The 23,141-nt window shown below is 40.5% G+C and overlaps 1 protein-coding gene across 1 annotated transcript in view; it reads right to left on the bottom strand.

The window, feature by feature from the left end:
- Positions 1-6,580: 6,580 nt before the first annotated feature.
- Positions 6,581-23,141, bottom strand: part of LOC126458042 (uncharacterized) — a 141,188-nt gene continuing 124,627 nt past the window's right edge. The window contains exons 2-3 of the mRNA XM_050094835.1: positions 8,932-9,099; positions 6,581-8,778 (exon numbers count right to left, since the gene is read on the bottom strand). Coding sequence (XP_049950792.1) covers positions 7,333-8,778; positions 8,932-9,099 — 1,614 coding nt within the window. The 3' untranslated portion in view covers positions 6,581-7,332. The remainder of the gene's footprint in view (positions 8,779-8,931; positions 9,100-23,141) is intronic.

Here is a 23,141-nt window from a genome sequence, read left to right as displayed (position 1 = left end):
TCTCAAGCATACTGAGATATGTGCTTCCTGTAACAGTGTTCTCAGCAAAGAAAAATGACCCAACACCTTTCCCTGTGAAACTGCACAAAACACATTACATTTTGTTGAGTCCTTCTTATTTTGTACAACTTCATGCGGTTGTTCTGTACCTCATATTCTCACATTATGACAGTACACCTTTCCATTTAAATGGAATGTTGCCTCATCACTAAAAACTGTCATCCTCCATCTTGCCAAGAACGAAATTACAGAACTCCACACATTGTTGTTTGCCACCTTCCCAAAGAGCTTGCAGTAGCTGAATTTTGTATGGTTTCATGAGTAAACGTCGATGCAACACACATCGTGGCATGTTGAGCTGTCAAGCTGCACGGCGAACTGATTTCTGCGGACTCCTTGTGAAACTGGGGCAGATGTGTCCAACTTGTGTGTCAGACACTTGGGACGGCCTGGCGATTTTCCTTTACACAAACAACCTGTTTATTGGGATTGTTCATGCCGTTGTCTAATGCTGTGTGATACAGGAGGAACCACACCATTCCTAGTATGAAAGTTACACTGAACAGTTATTACTGACCCGCACTGCACTAAATGCTGAACACAAAGTGCCTTCTGTTGTCTCGATAGAATTTTTACTAGAACTGAAGTGGGCGCACATTGCTCTACCTAGCAGGAAGCATGTAAAACTCTATGGTTTGTCCTTCCCAACAGTATGTCGTTCACAAACATATGTCAAACAACACAATGGTCATGATTCTTTTTAAAGTTGATGATTCTTTTTTATACACGCTATATATTGAAACATTCTGTGGAAAGAATTTTCATTTAATACGATAGTAAGACATTTATGTAAGAGAAACCCCTAAAATTTGAAGCTTTCTTTCCACAGATATTTGGAGAGCTGTAGAAAACCATAAAAAGAAGATATCAAAATTCTGTTCCACAGATATTTGTAATAATGGTGTATCACACTTTGTACAAGAATGCATTAATTTCGGTCTGACAAGTTTTTAAAAAAAAAGAAACATTTGTACCAGCCTGGTTTACAAATTTTCAACTGTTTATGATTAAAAACATAATGTAAATGAGCATGAAAATTAGCGTGTGTAAGCATATAGCGTTTCTTAACAATTGTGTCAAATTTAGTTACACTGTCTTGAAAAATGTGAAGTTTACACGTGTTTTCTTTCCAAAGTGTTGCAATTTGGTATCCCTTTCCCCTTAAGAAGTTAACATAAAGGCATCATAACTCTCCACCATAAACAATATTGCAAAGCAATGCTCAATGAGTGAACTGATGATGTTCCGGCAAAAACTCAGTAACAGCCACCCCTTTGATCTTTGTTGCTTTGAATTAGAGTATGCAGTATCCCCGTTCCCAACTTATGAACCTTGCCTAAAAGTACTTGCCCCCATACACAACACAAAGTTTTAGAGTTTCCCCTGCTACCTTCTATTAAGTCCATAGCGAATAATATGTCATAAATGTTAGACTTTTTCCACTTGTGACTATTTTACAACACTTGACAGGGTGTATACGTGGACAAGGATTTCCCGGTTAAAAATACACTTTCTCGCGGGTGAAAATACACTTTTTCCGTGTTAAGTTACAGTATAAGCTTCCTCGGCACTGTAAAACTCATCAATTCTTTGAATGTTTATGTTTTTATATACCGGCGTTTTGAAAGACCTTTCATGTGCAGCAACATATTCACTGTATGTTTCCGTATTATGAAGGTATAAATTTGAATTCCACCAAACACCGCATGTCACTTTCCTAAGCATTGAAATCGAGATTGCGAGGCGCTTTTGTAAGCCAGTCATAGCTCATTGTCACGTGATCTTGCCAGCTGGTGACAGCACGAACACGTGATGTAGTAAGCCAATAGCAAGACACTCTTAAGTAGCGCGAACAACACAAATAAAAGTTAATGGTTTAAATTAATATAGATAGCATTTACATATAATATTGGTCTCTAAGATATAATGTTGATATTTTTTGCGGTTGTTACACTTTAAGATACATCACCTAAATGTGCCAGTAAAATTTTTAATAACGACGTAAATGTTTGATCTTCTGGGCTCGAAATTCTTCTAAATGGTCATCCTCAAACAGCTGATTTAAGTAATTCATCGTACATTCTCGCACATAGTTCATCTTGCATAAAAGGAAATTTTATTTGAATGTAACGCTTTTCAAACCACCATTCGCAATATTTTCTTGCGACCTGTTAGAAATAGGTTCGTTTCAGCAGTTGGAAGAGAGCGCCAGATAATAGGCGTCACCACGCTTACGCAGCTACGATGACACAGGAAGCCCATATGTTCGTACGTGTAAAACATTAAAAGATTTTACATTATGTCATAAAAGAAACAAGACATCAGAGGATACTTCAAGAGCATCGGAATTTCGTGAACCACGCTAAAATGCATAATTCGGCTTAAAATGCACATTCATGTGTCCAGATTCGTATGTAAATTTTCTTGGAGTACCAGTTCTGTATCATCTCATGTTTGGTTCTTTATTATGGCATAATGCCATACGTGCACTTGAAATGCAGCGAACAGTTGAAACTAGCCAATAGTGTGAAATTGAACACTTCGTTTCAAATAAAACAGAAAAGATTAATGAAAGCCAAATCTCTTTAGGGAACCGACAAAAATAACTTCATTGTTCTGCAAGGCGATTAATGCTTGACTATCAGGAAGATGGAAATAAAATCTAAAACTAAGAACATATTTTAGCCTTCCGTAATCATGCGAACGTATTTTAATTTATTTGATGACTCCTGGCCGCAAAAATCCGGTTGTTATCATTTAACGTGAGAGCAATAAACTAAGAGGAAACAACAAAATCACTGAACGTAAACACAGGTTACGTGGAGACGGTCCATCTCCCCGCCACAACTCAGACTGTTCTGGGCATCAGCGCCAGGTTTAAAATATTTCCGAACCCGGGCGTTGCCCAGCCATACTTCTGTAACCAGAAGCGAAAGAAGGTACTACTCATACGCGACTCAACTGCGCATACGCAAGAGCCCGTATAGCGTCCCCAGTGCTATATTACGAAAAGACTTAAAAAACGGTATTTATAAAGAAGAGACATTTAAAAATTGAATAATATACATTTACTCCTTTATCCGTATTATAATAATTTCTCTGTGTAAGTTTCGAGGGCAAAGAAATATAACAAAATGATCTAAAGAGACGACAAGATACGCTCTTTTGTTAATTTTTTAGTCGTCTTCACTTCTTCTCTTGTCTTGGTTGCGTGTAGACCGACATCTTGCGAGTGCTGGCAAATGTAAGCATATTTGTATGAATTAAGCAGATAATATATTGATTTAATATTATTGTGCACTTTTAATTTGTAAGAGGTGATCCCGATTTCCTGTCCGCCTTCCTTGAATTAACCTGTATTCAAGTAATTTACAGTTCAACAATCGCAGCGGCCGATGCAGCCAACGACGCCATTTCGTGGCGATATTAACTTACAAACATTTAGCGGAAGCGAAAAACTCGCCCGCTATTAACATAATATTCATTTTTCTCCACAGCCGACCGACGTTGCAGAAAATACGTAGCTTTAAGGTTCTTATTTTCAGTACCACAGCCGAGAGCCAGAGCCGGGACTCCGACTACAATACAATGGTTAACGGAGGTAAGAAAAAATACTCTCGCGCGTGTGTGGGCCGTAATTGTAATTAACAACTAAAGATTTTTTGCTTTAAAGTGAACTGACTACCCGAGGAAATTAATATGAAAAGTTTATTCCATTGTTCAATTTATATGCTCCTCTATTAAGATTCAGTGAGTCTAACGTTCATTAACGTAAAAAATAATTTAAGATTAATATTGTTAAAAAGGAGAACTTCACAAAAGCATTTAATGGTAAATAAGAATAAAATATCATTTTTATTAAGGCCCACCACGTACGTCGGCAACAATCAAATTAATAATAATAATAATAATAATAATAATAATAATGTGTTAAATTACGTCGGCCGACGGACGCGAGATTGGCGCCCAACGTGGGGCCAATCTCGCGTCCGTCGGTCGTCATAATTCAATATATTATTATTATTATTATTATCTGATTGTTGCTGACGTACGTGGTGGGCCTTAATAAAAGTGATATTTCATTTTATTTTTATTTACCATTAAATGCTTTTGTGAAGTTCTCCTTTTTAACAATATTAGTCTTAAATTATTTTTTACGTTAATGAACGTCACTGAATCTTAATAACCGGGGCGGCGCCTAGCCATACTTCTATAACCAAAAGCGAAAGAAGGTACTACTCATACGCGACTCAACTGCGCATACGCAAGAGCCCGCCCGCCACTGCTCAAACGAATCTAATTTAAACAGTTGTCACGTCACGGTCATCGGAGGCAATTTGTTATTAGGAAGTATTGCATGGTCTTCCTAAAGCCTTTGACACACTTTGCTGTTGGCAGACGCTTGTGTGAGCACTGTGTTTTGTTGTTCTATACGGCGCATTTCCTTTGCAACTCAAGTTTTTTTTTCCCCTCTCGTTCATGTTTCGTTGCTGCAGTATTATTCTGCAATAGCGGAATACAGTCATATCCTTTGTTAGAGTATTGGTTCTTACCAGTCAGAATCACAAACATTTAGCTGAAAACTAAAACAATGAAAAATTCCCGGGTTTTTCCCGGTTTTCTCCCGGATGAAAAAATTCCCGGGTTTTTCCCGGATCTCCCAGTTGTCTCGGCTCGTATACACCCTGACTTGAGCAACGTTCATAATTTTCAGTGTTATAGAAACGTTTTTATAGAATGTAAATACTTTAAGATAGAAGGAAATCACTCACCGAAAAGCAGAAGTGTTGAGTTGTCGATAGTCACATTCAAGAGGAAGAAAACTTACTAGTTTTCGGGTTTTATCCCTTGACGAGCTACAGTAACATCACACACACATGCACCTATGACATACTTGGTGCCAGTAAACTGACTACATAGCCAATCTAGCTGACACCATGTAAGGGCAGAGGTATGAATCTGCATTTTGTTTTGCCGGCCGCGGTGGTCATGCGGTTCTAGGCTCTGTAGTCCGGAACCGCGCGACTGCTACGGTCGCTCTGTTACTTCATTGTTCGAATCCTGCCTCGGGCATGGATGTCCTTAGGTTAGTTAGGTTTAAGTAGTTCTAAATTCTAGGGGACTGATGACCTCAGATGTTAAGTACCATAGTGCTCAGAGCCATTTGAACCATTTTGTATTTTGTTTTACTCTACCTCATCAAAGGATAAAATCCGAAAGCTAGCAATGTTTCTTTCTTTTGTGTGTGCCTACGAACAACTCAAAACTTCTGCTTCTCAGTGAGTGGTCTCCTTTAATCCTAAAGTATTTACGTGCATGAGTTTCAAGTATGCAAGCCCCAATACGTATCTGCAAGATGAATACTAAAACTTGGAATAAGAAAATGACTTTTGATGAACAAACTCACAATGCCATTCCGCAGTTGCCTGGTCAGAAACTGCTTGACGTCCGGCAGCGAGCTGCGTGTAACAAGCAGGTGATCTTGATATCGCGTCGAGCTGCTTTACGGAAATGTTTCTGGAAGTTTTTGCTATTACAAGTGGGTTAGAAAGTGATGTGAATTACCTCAGATGTTCCAACACACTGATATCTTTAGCTGTCCACCGAAATGGGATTTAATAATATAGGGAATGGAGTGGAAACAATCTCGTGACTTTATTTCTACATTGCACGAAACCTACTACAGACCACGAGCAGATACAGCACTAACAGTTCGTGAAGAATGACAACACTTCCTTCTTACACTTACAGTGTTGCAAGACTGTGCATTTTTGCCACTTTTGGTATTCTGTGGGGGGTGACCAATCATATTGCATGCCTTAAGTGAATGACTTCAACTTATTCTCTGCAGCAGCTCGGTTTTATGTCTATGACTGTACATTTTAGAAATGGAATGACTTATGTTTTCTGCTCCAGTAGCCTGGTTGTGATTAATTAATACTTTTAAACTCATTGATAAAGTACATTTGCTGCTTTTTCGATAGTGTACTTACTTCACCAAGGTACCATTCAAAACACAGCTTCAGCATCTGCGATTCAGTTGGTCACTGAACGACCATCATTGTAATGAAACATACCACAAATGTGTATCTGTGAATTTTGCTGACACTTGTATTTGCCATTGCAGTGAAGTAGCTTGCACATGTAGTTTACAATTATCATGGATTAGTTATTTCACTGTGATGTCATATACAATATCGTATCAGCAACATTCATACATATGCATTTCTTGTATGTTGACATGACAAAGAAGAAACCACTATACGATTAGTGTAAACAACATGTAGAATTTTCTTTGTTCTGATAGCAAATACAACAATATTAGCAAAATTCGAAAACCAGCTGAAACCCTATGATGAATCTGTACTCTGAAATGTACATTGGGAAATTAAAAGACAGTAGATGGACTTTATTATTCAGTTTTACATTCATTTCACTGTATTGGATTTTCCCTAATACAGTAACTATGGATGGTATAAAATCATACCTTTTTTATCTTAAGCATAAATAAAATGGGCTCCAATTGTTGTCATTGTTTTTACAAACTGAGGATAGTGAGTAAACTTCTTGACAATCAAGGAAAGCTAAATATGTACACATCTGACAGTGAACATTTCATCAAAAGACAGCAAACTTCATTAGCAAACATGAAAATATTTATATCAAATCAAGGGTCAAAAAGCTTTAAACAGTCAATGACTATCTAAACATGCATATCTGTATAACAGAAATATAATAAATGTTTTATTCAAAATGTTGTTCCACGTAATCATTTTCTCAACAGAAGTATTGCAATATTACCTGAGACAATGAAGTTTATATAGACAAATAAAACATTTCAGAAAATCTTACGAGGTATGTCAATTGTTTTACCTATATACATAAATAATTGACTTTGGAGATTCAATAAGTACATCAACAACAATTATCCTGTGTATTATTGAATACAAATCATATATAATATAATTAATTTAATAGATATGATTTTTTTATGAAAACCCAAAGCTGTTTTCAGATGAACAGAAGCTAGCCACAACATAGTGTGATGATGTGAAAGCAGTATGAAATAAATAAATGTGTATCTCACACTTTCAAAATACGAGGATTATTTTTCTTTCACACTCCTGAATGCTGCTTTCTTTTATTTCCTCTGGCAACTAGAAAAGGAATCTCCCAATTTAAGGTATCCGAGGTTAGTCAGTAAAACTCCATTCACATTTATTTCTGGAGTTTTAAGTATGAATTTTTCCATTTGTAATGATAATAAGCAAGCTAATTCTTCTTCACAAGGCCAACAGCATACAAAACTGATGTGCTGTCAGATATATCTTTTCTCTTAACAGTAGTTTTACTTTGGGTGGAGACTGCAGAACGTGTCTTAACTGACAAGTTATTACTCCTGAGCATGCAGTGATTACTTTCAGCATTAGTAGTGGAGCTTATGCTTTTAACATTAGCCATATAAGAATCTTTTATAAGATTATTAATTGGATACATGTCTAGATTTTTTAATGTTCTGCTTCCAAAGCATTTTAGGCTCTCACATGTCCTAGAAACTCTTAGAAGTGATCTGCAATGATATGGTCTTCTTTGGCAGGTTGTCTTATGTTTAATCAGATGGCCATCAGTTCTGAAAATATTATTGCACTTGGTGCAAATGTGTAGTCTGTGCAAATGAACCTTTGCCATTCTCATTAAAGTTTGCTCTGTTACTTTATGTGTTTGGCCCTGAGCATACCCATGATCATGACATACCCTTCTAAAAACACATTCATTCAGATAATGGAGCTGTCTTAAAATTTTTGAAACAAATTTCTTCCTGCAATGCCTGCACTGAAAGAACTTCTGACAAACACTTTTATGCAAGACATGACTCCTCATACACCTGAACAGTTTTTCGCAGTAGGAGCATCTGATAAAACTTGGGGAGAAGGAAGGAACGAATGTGGGTCCTTCAAGAACTGTTTGCAAGGGTAAATCATGCAAGAAGGCATCATACAAGATTGCATTGGTGTAGAACACTTTGTCAGTATAAATTAAGAAATTAGTACTCTCTCCATTTTCGTTCAGACCTGTTAGATATATTACATTATATGCTCCATTTTTATAGTCAGATAGTTCATTCCAATCCACATTTAACACAAATGGCTGTCCAACACAGTCACTCTTAGAAACATCTGAAGAATTGTTTGAAACTTGTTGTTGAACTGTATGGTGTGTGATTTCGGATGATGTCCACATAACCTCGTCCGAATACACACTTGATGCACATGTACTTGTAACACAGGAAGAATTAGACAGGATATTATCGGTATTTCTCTGATTTTCATCATTTTCTGCAACAAGGGCCCCAGAGGAATCAGCATACGTAGATGTTGGTGTTTCAGTTCCAGATGTACCATTATCTGAGGGACAAGTGTTGTTCAGTAATGGTGTAACTGATTCATCAGCATGTCTCAGAGCTTCTGGTGGGAAAACTTCTTCTTCTAGCATACATTCTTCGTCATTATCATGGTAATGATCAACTCCTGTTAAGTAGCAGCAGTTATTACTAGGATTTTTACTGTGTTCTGCGTTAATTATATCTTGAGATGGGTTTTTCAAAACACTGGGACTATTTGATAACCATGTCTGATTTGGATCTTGGTATTCTTCATTGACCTGCTCATCCAGGACTCCATACAGCGTCTTTTCACTGCTGCCTACAACCTGGCTGTCCTGAAAAGACAAAAGCAGTTACTTCAAACAAAAATAGATGAGTGTTCCAAATTTGCTTTATACAATATTTCATTTATTTATTTTGTGCTTACAATTGGTGGTATTGTCTGTGGGACTTGAAGCAAAAAATTATACATACTGTCACAAACTCACCTCATTACTGGCACGAATGCCTATCTTTCCCCTTTGTGGCACTCTGTCTTTTGACAATTTCTGAAGTTTATCAGCTCTTTTACAATTGGTCTTGAACACATAAAACAAGTCGATCTTGTGCACACATTTAGGACAGACATATCTTGAATGCTTATCATCTTTTGACACCTGAAAGAAATTGTAATTTTTAAAACTGCTAAAAGTTGTTATGATACTGATTGTGACTTAAAGTGGATACAATCCAATAAATATAGCTACAAATACACGCATTATATTTTCTTCATAGACCAGTAATGGTATAGACTGACACAGAGTACAAATCTGAAAAACTGAGAGAAATCTGTCAGGTAATAGCAAACACCAACAAGTTGTCAAAAAGTTATATTGACTGATATTTCTCAAATGCCAAGAAGCAAGAGATTAACCTTTAAAATGTTCATTACATTTTAATACCATCTGTAATGATCATTGTATTGAATGTAGAGCATTATTTTTATGTCTTGTACTTTATAATATCGACTATCTCAAATACAAATGTTGAATCACTAGATTTTTAAAACTACATTTTTGGGTTTGTTTATGTAAAGTGTAAGCCACGCCCAACAATCACCCAAAATTGGACCGCAACTACTCAACACCGACTTCGCCCCACCTAAATTATATAGAAGGCTTGGCCAGAAATTAAAGTGACAGAAGTACGAAGTGTTTGGAAGAAACTAGCATTTCTGGCGTGGGTCGGACAAGGCTAAAGCCCTTTGTGTTAGCATAGTTTCCAGGCAGTGGTTGGCACAGCAGAAAGAATACGCAACGGTAATCTGCGGGTTGGGGGTCGTGTCCCTCTGCAAGAACAAATTTTACGTGTGTTGCAACTAAACAGAAATAATTCCCAATACACTGTAATTATTAATCTATTTATAAAAGGTGTGTAAATGAAAGGAGAGTGAAACTTTGAGAATGTTAATACATTGCCAAGAAGGGGTGGTAATTAAGGCATAAATGAGGACTACAGAGTATAAATTAAGTACTTTCATTATTATACAGTTCATGATTTACATGTTCTGTGGTGATATGCATCATAAAAACAAGGCGAGCAGTAAAGTTCTCGGCATCTTGCACACCTCATAAACGATTGCAAGATTATTTTTAATTTTTTTATAGAAAAGCAAACTTATTATACATTCATAAAATGTTCTCTCTCGTCACACAGTGTGGAAGCACATTTCTTGTAACGCATCATTCTGCCAAATATTGCGCCAACGTAGCTGGTGAGGTACAATGAAATTTATTTGATGCAGTCTCCTCGGCATGTAATTTCTTTTTGTCTCGATAAGGGTAGTTTTGAATCTTTTTGATGGAATTCTCTACCTGACGATAAAAACGGACATCACAGATATTGCGCTAGTGGAGTGCTTTCGGTGTGTGTGTGTGTGTGTGTGTGTGTGTGTTTGTTTGTGGGGGGGGGGGGGGGGCAAGCATCAGTTTAATAGTGCACAATGGCAGTCCATCTTAACAAACCACATTGCATAATTGTGGACTTGGTTGTACTCTCACTATGAATCAGTTTACAGAAGAAAGTTGTTCTCCTGCACGTAGTGCTTGTTCAAAGCGCTAAAATTTTTTTTCCGTATAAGACTGTTGTAAGTTTCCCAGATTTTGATAAAGTAATGAAGACATTCCTACCTGTTCTTCTACATGGCTACTCTGCAATTCACAGTTGAGATCCTGACAGAGGGTTTATCGAACCACTTACACATTATTTTTGCACTGTTCCACACACTACCAGTGCGCAGGACAAACGAACACTTTTCCGTGTGAGCTTAGATTTCTCTTATTTTATTACAATGACCACTTCTCCCTATCTTGGTGGGTGTCAACAAAATATTTTTTGCATCTGGAGGAGAACGCTGAAGATAGAAACTTCATGAAAAGAGCTCGCTGGAAAAAAAAAAAAAAAAAAAAACAACAAATCCTTGTTTTGATGATCGCCACTCGAAATCCTGTATCATGTCCGTGACACTCTCTCCACTATTTCCCGATATACAAAACCTGCTGCACATCTTTGAACTTTTTCGATGTCTTCCGTCCCATACTGCACAGCAATACTCTAGCAGAGGGCGGACAACGGTATCGTAGGCAGTCTTTGCAGTAGACCTACTCCATCTTCTAAGTGTTCTGCCTATAAAACACAGTCTTTTGTTTGTTTTCTCAATAACATTATCCGTGTGATCGTTCCAATTTAAGTTGTTCGTAACTTTAATTTCTAGGTATCATATCTAGTTGAGTCGGCGGTCTTTAGATTTGTCCCATTTATGATATAGCTGATATTAAAGATTCCTTTCAGTATTCATGTGGAGACCTCAGGCTTTTCACTATTTAGGATCAACTGCTACTTTTTACAAGTCTAAATCAATTTGAAATTGGTTTGATCTTCTGATGACTGCTCAGATTGTCTCTTACCGGTATACCGTTTATGTCGATTGGAAACAGCAGAGGGCCTAGAACACTTCATTGGGGAACGTCTGACACTTCTGGTTTACTCGGTGACTTCCCGCCAGTTACGTAGAACTGTGACATTTCTAACCGAAAATCACGAAATCAGTCGCACAACTGAGAAAATACGCCATAGGCACACAATTTGATAAGCCACTTGTGAAGAACGGTACCAAAAACCTTTTCGAAATCTAGAAACATGGCATCAATTTAAGATCCTCTGTCAATGAAACTCAATGCTTTGTGAGAATAAAGAGCTACGCTTCCTCAAGGTAATTCACGATGTTCGAACACAGTGATATGGGTCGTTAATTCATCGGATTACTCCTACTTCCTTTCTTGGGGTTGTTTGGGGGAAGGAGACCAGACAGCTAGGTCATAGGTCTCATCGGATTAGGGAAGGACGGGGAAGGAAGTCGGCCGTGCCCTTTCAAAGGAACCATCCAGGCATTAGCCTGAAGCGATTTAGGGAAATCACGGAAAACCTAAATCAGGATGGCCGGACGCGGGATTGAACCGTAGTCCACTCGAATGCGAGTCGTTTGCTAGCCACTGAGCCACCTCGCTCGGTTACTTCCTTTCTTGAGTATGCATGTGACCTGTACAGGTGATGGTAATTGGAAGACAAACTGGGACGAAAGCCACACTGGTTTGCGGACAGGGATAATAGAGGCAGGTGCTGGTATGGGTGGTTATGCATAAGTTGAGAGAGGATGGATTCAAAGACCTTCCTAAACACTGACGTGAGAGTTGCAAGGGAAGGAAGGAGGCCAGAAATCTTTTAGTTTTCTATAGATAACGCAGTCGTAACCGAAAGCAGTACTGCATTTCTTGTGGAGGACTTGTTTAATATCGTGTGATGTGAGTGGTGTATTCAGTTGTCTATTTAATGTTGTCCAAGTACTAGAAAGTGGTTCAAGGTGTGAGACAGTGATATCTGTACAGTCATGAACCGTAGGGAATAGTGGTAAGTCGAAAAAGCGTCGTCAGGAATTGTGAGGATATTGGAGACATAGTATGCGAAGTGATTACTTGGTCAAGTAGGGGATATTTATTGTAGAGAAGAAGGCAGTAAGGTGCAGAATTGTTGCTGGTGACCCAGTGAAAAGGTTCCCAGCACTTTGAGGCGATTATTGGAAATGTAGAGTTATGTCTGGTGCGTGTTTTGCACCTGTCCCAGCGTATGTTTCTGATGTTCCTCTGGATTTGTTAGTGGCAAGAGTGTATCCCAGTCATGAGTCTGTAGGGGCAAGTATTACTGATGGGACTTCCGAAGAAGAAACAGAGCTTATTGCGGGAGAGTGAGACAGATAGGATAGATTGATTTGGTTAGAATATGGGCGGGCATGACATCTAAGAAGGTCTGCTGTAGAAAAGTAGCAACATGGGAGACATCATCACAACACTGGAAGACAATTTGAGTGGCTTGTGATGTGGGTACTGATGGCTTCCTGATAGGCACTCCAGTTGGTGTGGGAGTAGTATTGGATAACTTTAGCATGGACGTTGGGATTCGATACGTGGGGTTTGGGTAATGGGTAGCGTAGGTAGTTGTTCCAGCTTGTAGGCCTGCCTGGGGACAGTCAGGCAGGCACAAGCACAAGTGAGCAGAGGGCAGACAGCTCACACCGTTAAGTCTTGCACTCGAGCCGTAGCATATGAGGTTGTACCTTTGGAAGGGGTGAGTATTCTCTAAAACGATGGTTATAAACATTAGGTCTTCAGCAGCGGGTGGTGTGTGAAGGGAATTTTTACGATGAATATGGCTATCAATAGGATGAATGGATACCGTTATTTCTTGTTTTGTGGGTGGGGGCTTGACTTTATACTTGGAAGAATAGGTCAGATGAGACTGTTCGCAGATTTTGCATGTGGGAGGGAGGCAAGAGTGGGACACTGAGGGCTTTACAATGAGTTTTTTCAGTCAGCAGTGAGGTTATTATAATACAATAGGTTTGGCAACGATAAGACTGGGTTTGGGACTGCGAGTTTGAGAATTTAACTTTTTTTATGGTAAATCGGGGCTGTCTCTTTAAATAGTTTGTCTTTTGTGGAGATGAATTCAGTGAACATTCAGGAAAGGATGGCGGAATTATTGTAATTTTTTATTTGGAGGGCTTTATGTGTTCCAATGTCAGGATGGGAGTTGAATTCAGATTCTACCTCCACATCTGTGATCTCAGAGTCGACCTTGGTAACAGCAGCAGTGTTGGTGGAAGGACAATGGGGAATCTGAATTTGTTTGGTTTCAGGGTGTGGTGGTGGGAGGAGCTAGATGTCCATTGGGATCTAATGTAATGCTGTTGTTGCTGATTTAAGGTCTTAGAAACTACACATTCATGATCATCAATCTTATCGCCCCCCCCCCCAGTATGCGATCTGTGTACCCCATCTGTCTATGTCTAGAGTTAATCCAATCTGCAGGTGTGTGGATGTACTCTAAATGCTTGTGTAATTTGTATCTGAGGTGGGACTTAAGTACCAGCCCAGTTTTCACCTAGTGGGACGTGGGAAACCGCCTGAAAACCAAATCCAGGCTGCCTGGCTCACCAGCCTCGTTAATCCGCAAGGTGGACTTGAAATTAAGTCCAGAAAGAGGCATGTTAACATACATGGCTATCATGCAGGTTTTCTTTTGGTCTTCAGTCTTCTGACTGGTTTGATGTGGCCCACCACGAATCCTTCTCCTGTGCCAAACTCTTCATCTCAGTGTAGCACTTGCAACCTACATCCTCAATTATTTGGTGGATGTATTCCAATCTCTATCTTCCTCTACAGTTTTTGCCCTCTTCAGCTCCCTCTAATACTATGTAAGTCATTCCCTGATGTCTTGACATATGTCCTACCACTCTGTTCTTCCTCGTCAGTGTTTTCTACGTATTCCTTTCCTCTCTGATTCAGCACAGAACTTCCTCATTCCTTACCTTATCATTCCACCTAATTTTAAACATTCGTCTGTAGCACCACATCTTAAATGCTTCAGTTCTTTTTTATTCCGGTTTTCCCACAGTCCATGTTTCACTACCACACAACACTCTGCTCCAAACGTACATTCTCAGAAATTCCTTCCTCGAATTAAGGTCTATGTTTGACACTAGTAGACTTCTCTTGGTCAGGAATGCCCTTTTGCCAGTGCTAGTCTGCTTCTCCAACTGTCATTGGTTACTTTGCTGCCTAGGTAGCAGAATACCTTAACTTCATCTACTTCGTAACCATCAATCCTGACCTTAAGTTTCTCACTGTTCTCATTTCTGCTACTTCTAGTTACTTTTGTCTTTCTTCGATTTACTCTCAATCCATATTATATACTCATCAGACTGTTCATTCCATTCAGCAAATCACGTCATTCTTCTTCACTTTCGCTCAGGCTAGCAATGTCATCTGTGAATCATATCGCTGATATCCTTTCACCTTGAATTTTAATCCCACTCGTGAATCTTTCTTTTATTTCCATCATTGCTTCTTCAGTGTACAGATTGAACAGTAGTGGCGAAAGACTATACCCTGTCTGACACCCACAGTCGCTCGCCTTACATGAAGCCCTTTGGGCAACACTAGTGCCACTGTGGACAACAGCATACTGCAATCAGACAAAAAGGAGTTGAAAGGGGCATTTCACAGTACACCCATGCTTTCCCACTAGCTGTGGACTGGGTCAAGATTGTGTTGACCACAAGTTTTTGGTAGCTTGACACTCGTCATGGATCATAAATCCAAGCACATCGTACTTGGTCGTCCACCCTTACTGCTCCCACTTGGCTCTTGTACATATTGCATATTACCAGTCTCTCCCTTCAGCTTACCCCTACTTTTATCAGGATTGCAGCATTTTAAATTGTTTAACGCCTTTTCCCGAGTGATAAATTCTATGAACGTCTATTGATTTTTCTTTAGTCTCGCTTCTATTATCAATCACAACGTAAGAATTGCACCTCTGGTGCCTTTACTTTTCCTAAAGCCAAACTGATCGCCATCTAACACATCCTCAATTTTCTTTTCCATTCTTCTGAATATTATTCTTGTCAGCAACTTGGATGCATGAGCTGTCAGCAACTTGGATGCATGAGCTGTTAAGCTGATTGCGCGACATTTATCACACTTGTCGGCTCTTGCAGTCTTCGGAACTGTGTGGATGATATCTTTCCAAAAGTCAGATGGTATGTCGCCAGACACACACATTCTACACATCAAAGTGAATAGGAGTTTTGTTGCCTCTTCCCCCAACGATCTCAGAAATTCTGATGGAATGTTACCTATCTCTTCAGCCTTATTTTATCTTACGTCCTCCAAACCTCTCTTAAATTTTAATTCTAATACTGTATCCCCCATCTTTGCTATATCGACTCCTGTTTCTTCTTCTATCACATTAGACAAATTTTCCCCTCATAGAGGCCTTCAATGGACTCTTTTCACCTATCTGCTCTCTCCTCTGCATTTAACAGCAGAATTCCCATTGCAATCTTAATGTTCCCACCTTCGCTTTTAATTTTACCGAAGGTTGGTTTAACTTTCCTTTGTGCTGAGCCAGTCCTTCCCACAATCATTTCTTTTCGAATTCTTCACATTCTTCATGCAGCCATTTCGTCTTAGCTTCCCTGGACTTTCTATTTATTTCATTCCTCAGCGACTTGTATTTCTGTATTCCTGAGTTTCGCTGAACATTTTTGTACTTCTTTCTTTCGTTGATCAACTGAAGTATTTCTTCTGTTATTCATGGTTTCTTCGCAGTTCCCTTCTTTGTGCCTATGTTTTTCTTTCCTTTTTAGAGATGTCCATTCCTCTTCAACAGTACTACCTACTGAGCTATTCCTTATCGCTGTATCAATAGCCTTAGAGAAATTCAAGTGAATCTCGTCATTCCTTAGTACTCCCGCATCCTACTTCTTTGTGTATTGTGACTCCCCATTAATCTATTAAACATCAGCCTACTCTTCATCACTACTACATCGTGATCTGAGTCTATATCTGCTCCTGGTTAAGTCTTAGAATCCAGTATCTGATTTCGGATCTCTGTCTGACCATGATGTAATCGAACTGAATTCTTCCCATATCACCCATCATTTTCCAAGTTTACCTCCCCCTCTCGTGATTCTTGAACAGAATATTCGCTGTTACTACCTGAAATTTATTGCAGAGCTCAATTAGCCTTTCTCCTCTCTCATTTTTTGTCCCAAGCACATATTCTCCTGTAACCGTTTCTTCCGCTCCTTTGTCTACAGTTGCATTCCAGTCCCCCATGACTATTAGATTTTCATCTCTCTTTACGTACTGTATTACCCTTCCAGGTGCCTCGCATACTTCGTGTCTCCTGACCTTCAGCTTGCGACGTCGACATGTATACCTGAACTATCCTTGTCAGTGTTAGTTTGCTGTTGATTCTGACAAGAACAATGCTATCACTGAACTGTTCATAGTAACACACACTCTGCCCTACCTTCCTATTCATAACGAATCCTGCTCCCGTTATACCGTTTTCTGTTGCTGTTGATATCACCCTGTACTCATCTGACCAAAAATCTTTGCCTTCTTTCCATTTCAATTCACTGACCCCTACTACAGGGTGGTCCATTGATCGTGACCGGGCCAAATATCTCATGAAATAAGTGTCAAACGAAAAAACTGCAAAGAACGACACTTGTCTAGCTTGAAGGGGGAAACCAGATGGCGCTATGGTTGGCCCGCTAGATGGCGCTGCCATAGGTCAAACGGATATCAACTGCCTTTTTTTAAAAATAGGAACCCCCATTTTTTATTACATATTCGGGTAGTACGTAAAGATTCGTTTTAGTTGGACCACTTTTTTCGCTTTGTGATAGATGGCGCTGTAATAGTCACAAACATATGGCTCACAATATTAGACGAACAGTTGATAACAGGTAGGTTTTTTAAATTAAAATACAGAACGTAGGTACGTTTGAACATTTTACTTCGGTTGTTCCAATGTGATACATGTACCTTTGTCAACTTATCATTTGTGAGAACGCATGCTTTTATAGCATGATTACCTGTAAATACCACATTAATGCAATAAATGCTCAAAATGATGTCCGTCAACCTCAGTGCATTTGGCAATACGAGTAGCGACATTTCTCTCAACAGCGAGTAGTTCGCCTTCCGTAATGTTCACACATGCATTGACAATGCGCTGACGCATGTTGTCAGCCGTTGTCGGTGGATCACGATAGCAAATATCCTTCAACTTTCCCCACAGAAGGAAATCCGGGGACGAGATCCAGTGAACGTGTGGGCCATGCTATGGTGCTTCGACGACCAATCCACCTGTCATGAAAAATGCTATTCAATACCGCTTCAACCGCACACGAGCTATGTGCAGGACATCCATCATGTTGGAAGTACCTCGCCATTCTGTCATGCAGTGAAACATCTTGTAGTAACATCAATAGAACATTACGTAGGAAATTAGCATACATTGCACCATTTAGATTGCCATCGATAAAATGGGGGCCAATTATCCTTCCTCCCATAATGCTGCACCATACATTAACCCGCCAAGGTCGCTGATGTTCCACTTGTCGCAGCCATCGTGGATTTTCCGTTGCCCAATAGTGCATATTATGCCGGTTTACGTTACCGCTGTTGGTGAATGACGCTTCGTCGCTAAGCAGAACGCGTGCAAAAAAAAAAATCTGTCATCGTCCCGTAATTTCTCTTGTGCCCAGTGGCAGAACTGTACACGTCGTTCAAAGTCGTCGCCATGCAATTCCTGGTGCATAGAAATATGGTACGGGTGCAATCGATGCTGATGTAGCATTCTCAACACCGACGTTTTTGCGTTCCCGATTCTCGCGCAACTTGTCTGCTACTGATGTGCAGATTAGCCGCAACAGCAGCTAAAAGACCTACTTGGGCATCATCATTTGTTGCACGTCGTAGTTGACGTTTCACATATGGCTGAACACTTCCTGTTTCCTTAAATAACGTAACTATCCGGCGAACGGTCCTGACACTTGGATGATGTCATCCAGGATACCGAGCAGCATACATAGCACACATCCGTTGGGCATTTTGATCACAATAGCCATACATCAACACGATATCCACCTTTTCCGCAATTGGTAAGTGGTCCATTTTAACACGGGTAATGTATCACGAAGCAAATACCGTCCGCACTGGCGCAATGTTACATGATACCACGTACTTATACCTTTGTGACTATTACAGCGCCATCTATCACAAAGCGAAAAAAGTGGTCCAACTAAAACATTCATATTTCTTTACGTACTAGACGAATATGTAATAAAAATGGGGGTTCCACTGGTATGCTGATGATTACCACATAAAAATTGACATATCACTTGTTTGGGATGGAGAAAGAGTCTTGGTGGAGGGACAACACCTTCCAGGTATGACTAGCACCAAAACAGTGATCGCATACATGACTGCAATACGAGGAATCAACCGAAACAGAAGACCAAGCCATCAGCTATCCCCTCACCATGAAAGACGAGTTTAAATGTAAAGGCTGTCAATCACCTTTGGATAGCTGTTAGGAAATGCTCTACAATGCTGCAAAACTCTTCCTGTTCCCATATGTTGTGCTGGCTTTTATTTAAAATCACATAGTGTGTGTATTGGGGGAGCAGCAGCAACATAATAATTTACATCGTGTGATGTCCAGCTTTCAGTCAGAGCCAATGGACCACAACTTGTTAATGTCAGTTTAGAACCTGACACAGACCTTGAAGTCGTGGCAGAGAACACAAAATATATGGCGGTGTATGAAGCTGTATCATATGCTGCTTGGACATGTAACAGCAGAAAAAAAAAACAATATTTGAAACAACAACACAGGGACCTCCTCTTGCGACGGATAGTATAGCCTGTGGGATACGGTCGTCCTCCTCCTACAGTACAGGCAATGACACTTTACACTGGTCTGTGCTGGCGACTGAGTGGATCAATACCTGTATATTTAATGGGGATTGGCGCATATGCTCGATGCCAGCACACTGACGGTGCTTGTTTTCGACATATACATCGGAAGACAGGGACACAGTAAAAATATTATCGAATTCTCTACCTGGATGCTGTTAGCAGAGTTTTTGTAGTTCGTGTTTTCTTTTCCTCTGATGGATGATATAAAATAACGCTGGCAGAGAGAATGTTTGGGTGACAAATGTGAATGCACCCTGAGGGGACGCAGATCTGTCTGTAGTTTGGTGCAATACGGTAGCAAATTCCTCGTCCTTTGAAATGCTCCACAATGCTCCAAAACTCTTCCAGTTTCTATAAGTTGTCACTGTCTTTATATAAAATCATCCAGTGTGTGTGTGTGTGTGTGTGTGTGTGTGTGTGTGTGTGTGTGTGTGTGTGTGTGTGTGTGTTGTGGGGGAGAAAGCTTCGTTTGCCGTTGGCCTTACACGTTATACATTATTGGTGGAGCTACAACAACATTGTCCCATTTCCACCGACTGGTCAAAACATGGTCCCGTCGCACTAACTCAGCTTACTCTGTTTCTACACAGGTTGCACGATGTGGTAGATATAGCGCTATCCGGTTTCTGCTCAGTTCCGACTTAAATTGGAACACAGCTGCAGAGACTCAGGAACATTTACAAGATGCATAGAGGCTGCCTAAAGAACTACATTGGAGTTCTATGACCACTGTAGCACATAGGTTCGAAAAAGGTGACTCGTTTTGAGATATGAGAGTGCCACAAATATGATTCACTAGTGGCTGTAATCATTAAAAGAGATCTCCATAGGATCCAAAGCAGGTATGTGGTTGAATGGAAAAACTTGATTCCAAATCGCAGACAGCATTTCTATTACAAAATGTAACACAATAAATCTGAAAAGCCAGTGTATTGGTCATAGCATTTTGTACATTTCTTACGACCTCAATATAGCATTGCATTTTCTTTTTAAAGTGATTCGTCACATAGCATACCATCTACTATATGTGATCTTTCTCAATCAGCCATCGCCTATAACCCAGTGGATATATCGCAGAAACTGTGACATGGCATCGAGATAGAATGCGTTACAAATACTGTAAAAGTAACCAGCGGTGGCATGAGGGACTTTCAAATATCGGCTTCATACCATGTTCCTTAACCTAATTACGAGGTTACACTGCTGGCGACGTTCACACTGCGCTTTCGGCCTGTTAATACCACCCCGGCGATTACCATCTACATTCAATGTCAAGGCGTTTGTGTAGAAGACCACTTCATTCGGAAGCAATACCATACCTCGATTTATAAAGCCTGTATAGTTATCAACATGGATATCGTTAGCAATACTTGTCTGCGCTGGTAGAACCGAGACCCCTTGTGACACTAACACAGCCGTTGCAACGTGTTTTCTTAATAGCTGGTCGCTTATAAGACAATTACGACTCTGTTGCTAAGACACATGGGTACCACTCGCAAGAAAAACAAATGAGACATAGCCATCTATTGCAGATTTTCACTCAATATTGTTTGGTATCACCAGCATTCTGTTATTGGCGAAGTACTTAGTGATAGATTCGCTTTGATCAACAGCCTTATAAAGTATGTGTGTGTGTTCCAACATGAGCAAAGAAAATGACTATGACCTGTTGTAAGGAAGGAATGGATTTGACATGGAAAGCTGCGATACCCGTAAGGGGAATAAAAGATTTTTTTACGTGACAAAATTATGTCCAGTCATAAGAATGCTATAGATATTTATGTTTCCAGACTCACAGTCGTCAGTCGTCAGCAGGGGTTTTTCCAATACCTCACTCCTTGCCGAATGCCGTTAGCTTGACACTGCAATCGTAATATTTAATTGTAAGTACAGTGATAAAACATATGTGGCTGGTTTCCTAGGACGATTCTGTCTGGCGTACGAGGAGCGCGTATCGGCGGTGGCCTGTGGCCGGAACGATTGACATACCTGGCTTATGGTGGGACCTATCCGGACTGAAGAACCCGGCTGAGGTACCGGTACACGAAGGTAGCTCACCTAACCCTGTAGCCCTCTAGGTGGGTGAATAACGAACGAATACTCAGTATGTGTTGGGCAACCTTCTTGATCACGTGTTGTCTGTGTAAATTTGAGAAGTTCAATATCGGCGTGTGTTTGCACTGGACAATTATTCCCTCCCAAGCAAACTGTCCGGTTGACTGCTTCTACACATTTCCCATCATCATTTGAGAGAACATTGTGGTGCGTTTTCTGTGCGTCTAGATGGTGAAAGACAGATGAAAGAGACGTTTGCTGATTCTCGAGGCGGGAGAAACACTTCCATTGACTTTGTGAAGTAGAATGATTGTTTGGAATCTGTTGTATCACTGATTTCGGTATACGCGAGTAGAACTACTGTTTCTTCTATTTATTCTTCGCAGACAGGATGAGTTTCTAATTACTCACTGGCTTGCAGCATGTTCTACCTCACTGCACTTCACTACAGTTTCGAGTTTCTAAAGAAAACTTCCACTCTTTATCTTCGGAATAGTACTGTGCAAGTGACACTGCTATGAGCTTGATATCGAGAACTATCACGTATATGCGATGATATTCTGGCAACCCATGTGCAACACTTGTGTTCTTGTAAGCCAGAATATGGAGATGGGTGTGGAAAAGCATGGCAGCAGGCATGCAAGCAAGCAAGTCAAGGCCGGAAACAGTCATGCCTATGCCCAGAGGGAAACCAGCCCTGCCTTTGTACAACATTTCGGAGAGTGACCACTGTTCGTGAAGGGCGCTTTGATCGCGCGTCAGCCCAGCGAGTGTGTGGGGGCAGCTGACTCTTGAGTGTTCACGGCGGTGGATGACCGACCGACCTCGTGGGAAATGTGTATTTCAAATGGCTCTAAGCACTATGGGACTTAACATCTGAGGTCATCAGTCCCCTCGACTTAGAAGTACTTAAACCTAACTAACCTAAGGACATCACACACATCCTTGCCAGAGGCAGAATTCGAACCTGCGACCGTAGCAGCAGCACGGTTCCGGACTGAAGCGCCAGAGGCAGAATTCGAACCTGCGACCATAGCAGCAGCGCGGTTCCGGACTGAAGCGCCTAGAACCGTTCCGCCACAGAGTCTGTCTTCGCGGTATATGTGCGAATGTGTGGTAATAATAATGAGCGTATGGCATTGGTGGCCGGGAGACCCCTCGCGGGGCGGTTCGGCCACCGATCCAAAAGTTCTTTAACGCCACTACGGCGACTTGCGAGTGAATGAGGATGAAAGACACACAACACCCAGTCATTTCGAGGCAGAGAAAGATGCCTGACCCCGCCGGGAATCGAACCCGGGACCCCGTGCGCGGGAAGCGAGAACGCCACCGCAAGACCACGAGCCGCGGACGCGTGTCTGGTGGTCAATAGCTATATGCAGGATACAGAAGTGATGATTTTATATGGTGCAGGATATGAATTGTGTTTACTACGTCCATATGCTATGTGGTGAAATAGCCCAGTTGGAGATCAGTCATGCTGAAGAAAAATTCAAGCTTTCCTCAACAGTAGCAGAGCAATGTAATTAAGGAAGTGTTTTTCCATATTTCATAATCTGTAGACAACTTTTGCAGGGTTTAACTGTCAGTGCAATGTGGCTGCTGTATGTTTTTTGTCTGATCTGTACTAAATAGTTTGCTTCTGAAAGTCCCGTCTGCAGAAAATGGTGGACAGTGCTCCCATACCGGCAACAGCACCAGTTTGGCGGGTAAATTCAGTAAGAGCCAATCAAAATGCTCCATTCACAAGACATCCTTTCTACAGGGCA

This window comes from Schistocerca serialis, chromosome 2 (assembly GCF_023864345.2).
Source record: "Schistocerca serialis cubense isolate TAMUIC-IGC-003099 chromosome 2, iqSchSeri2.2, whole genome shotgun sequence".
NCBI lineage: Eukaryota > Metazoa > Arthropoda > Insecta > Orthoptera > Acrididae > Schistocerca > Schistocerca serialis.
Note: the sequence above shows the minus strand (reverse complement) of the source record. Positions and strands in the feature narration are given on the sequence as shown.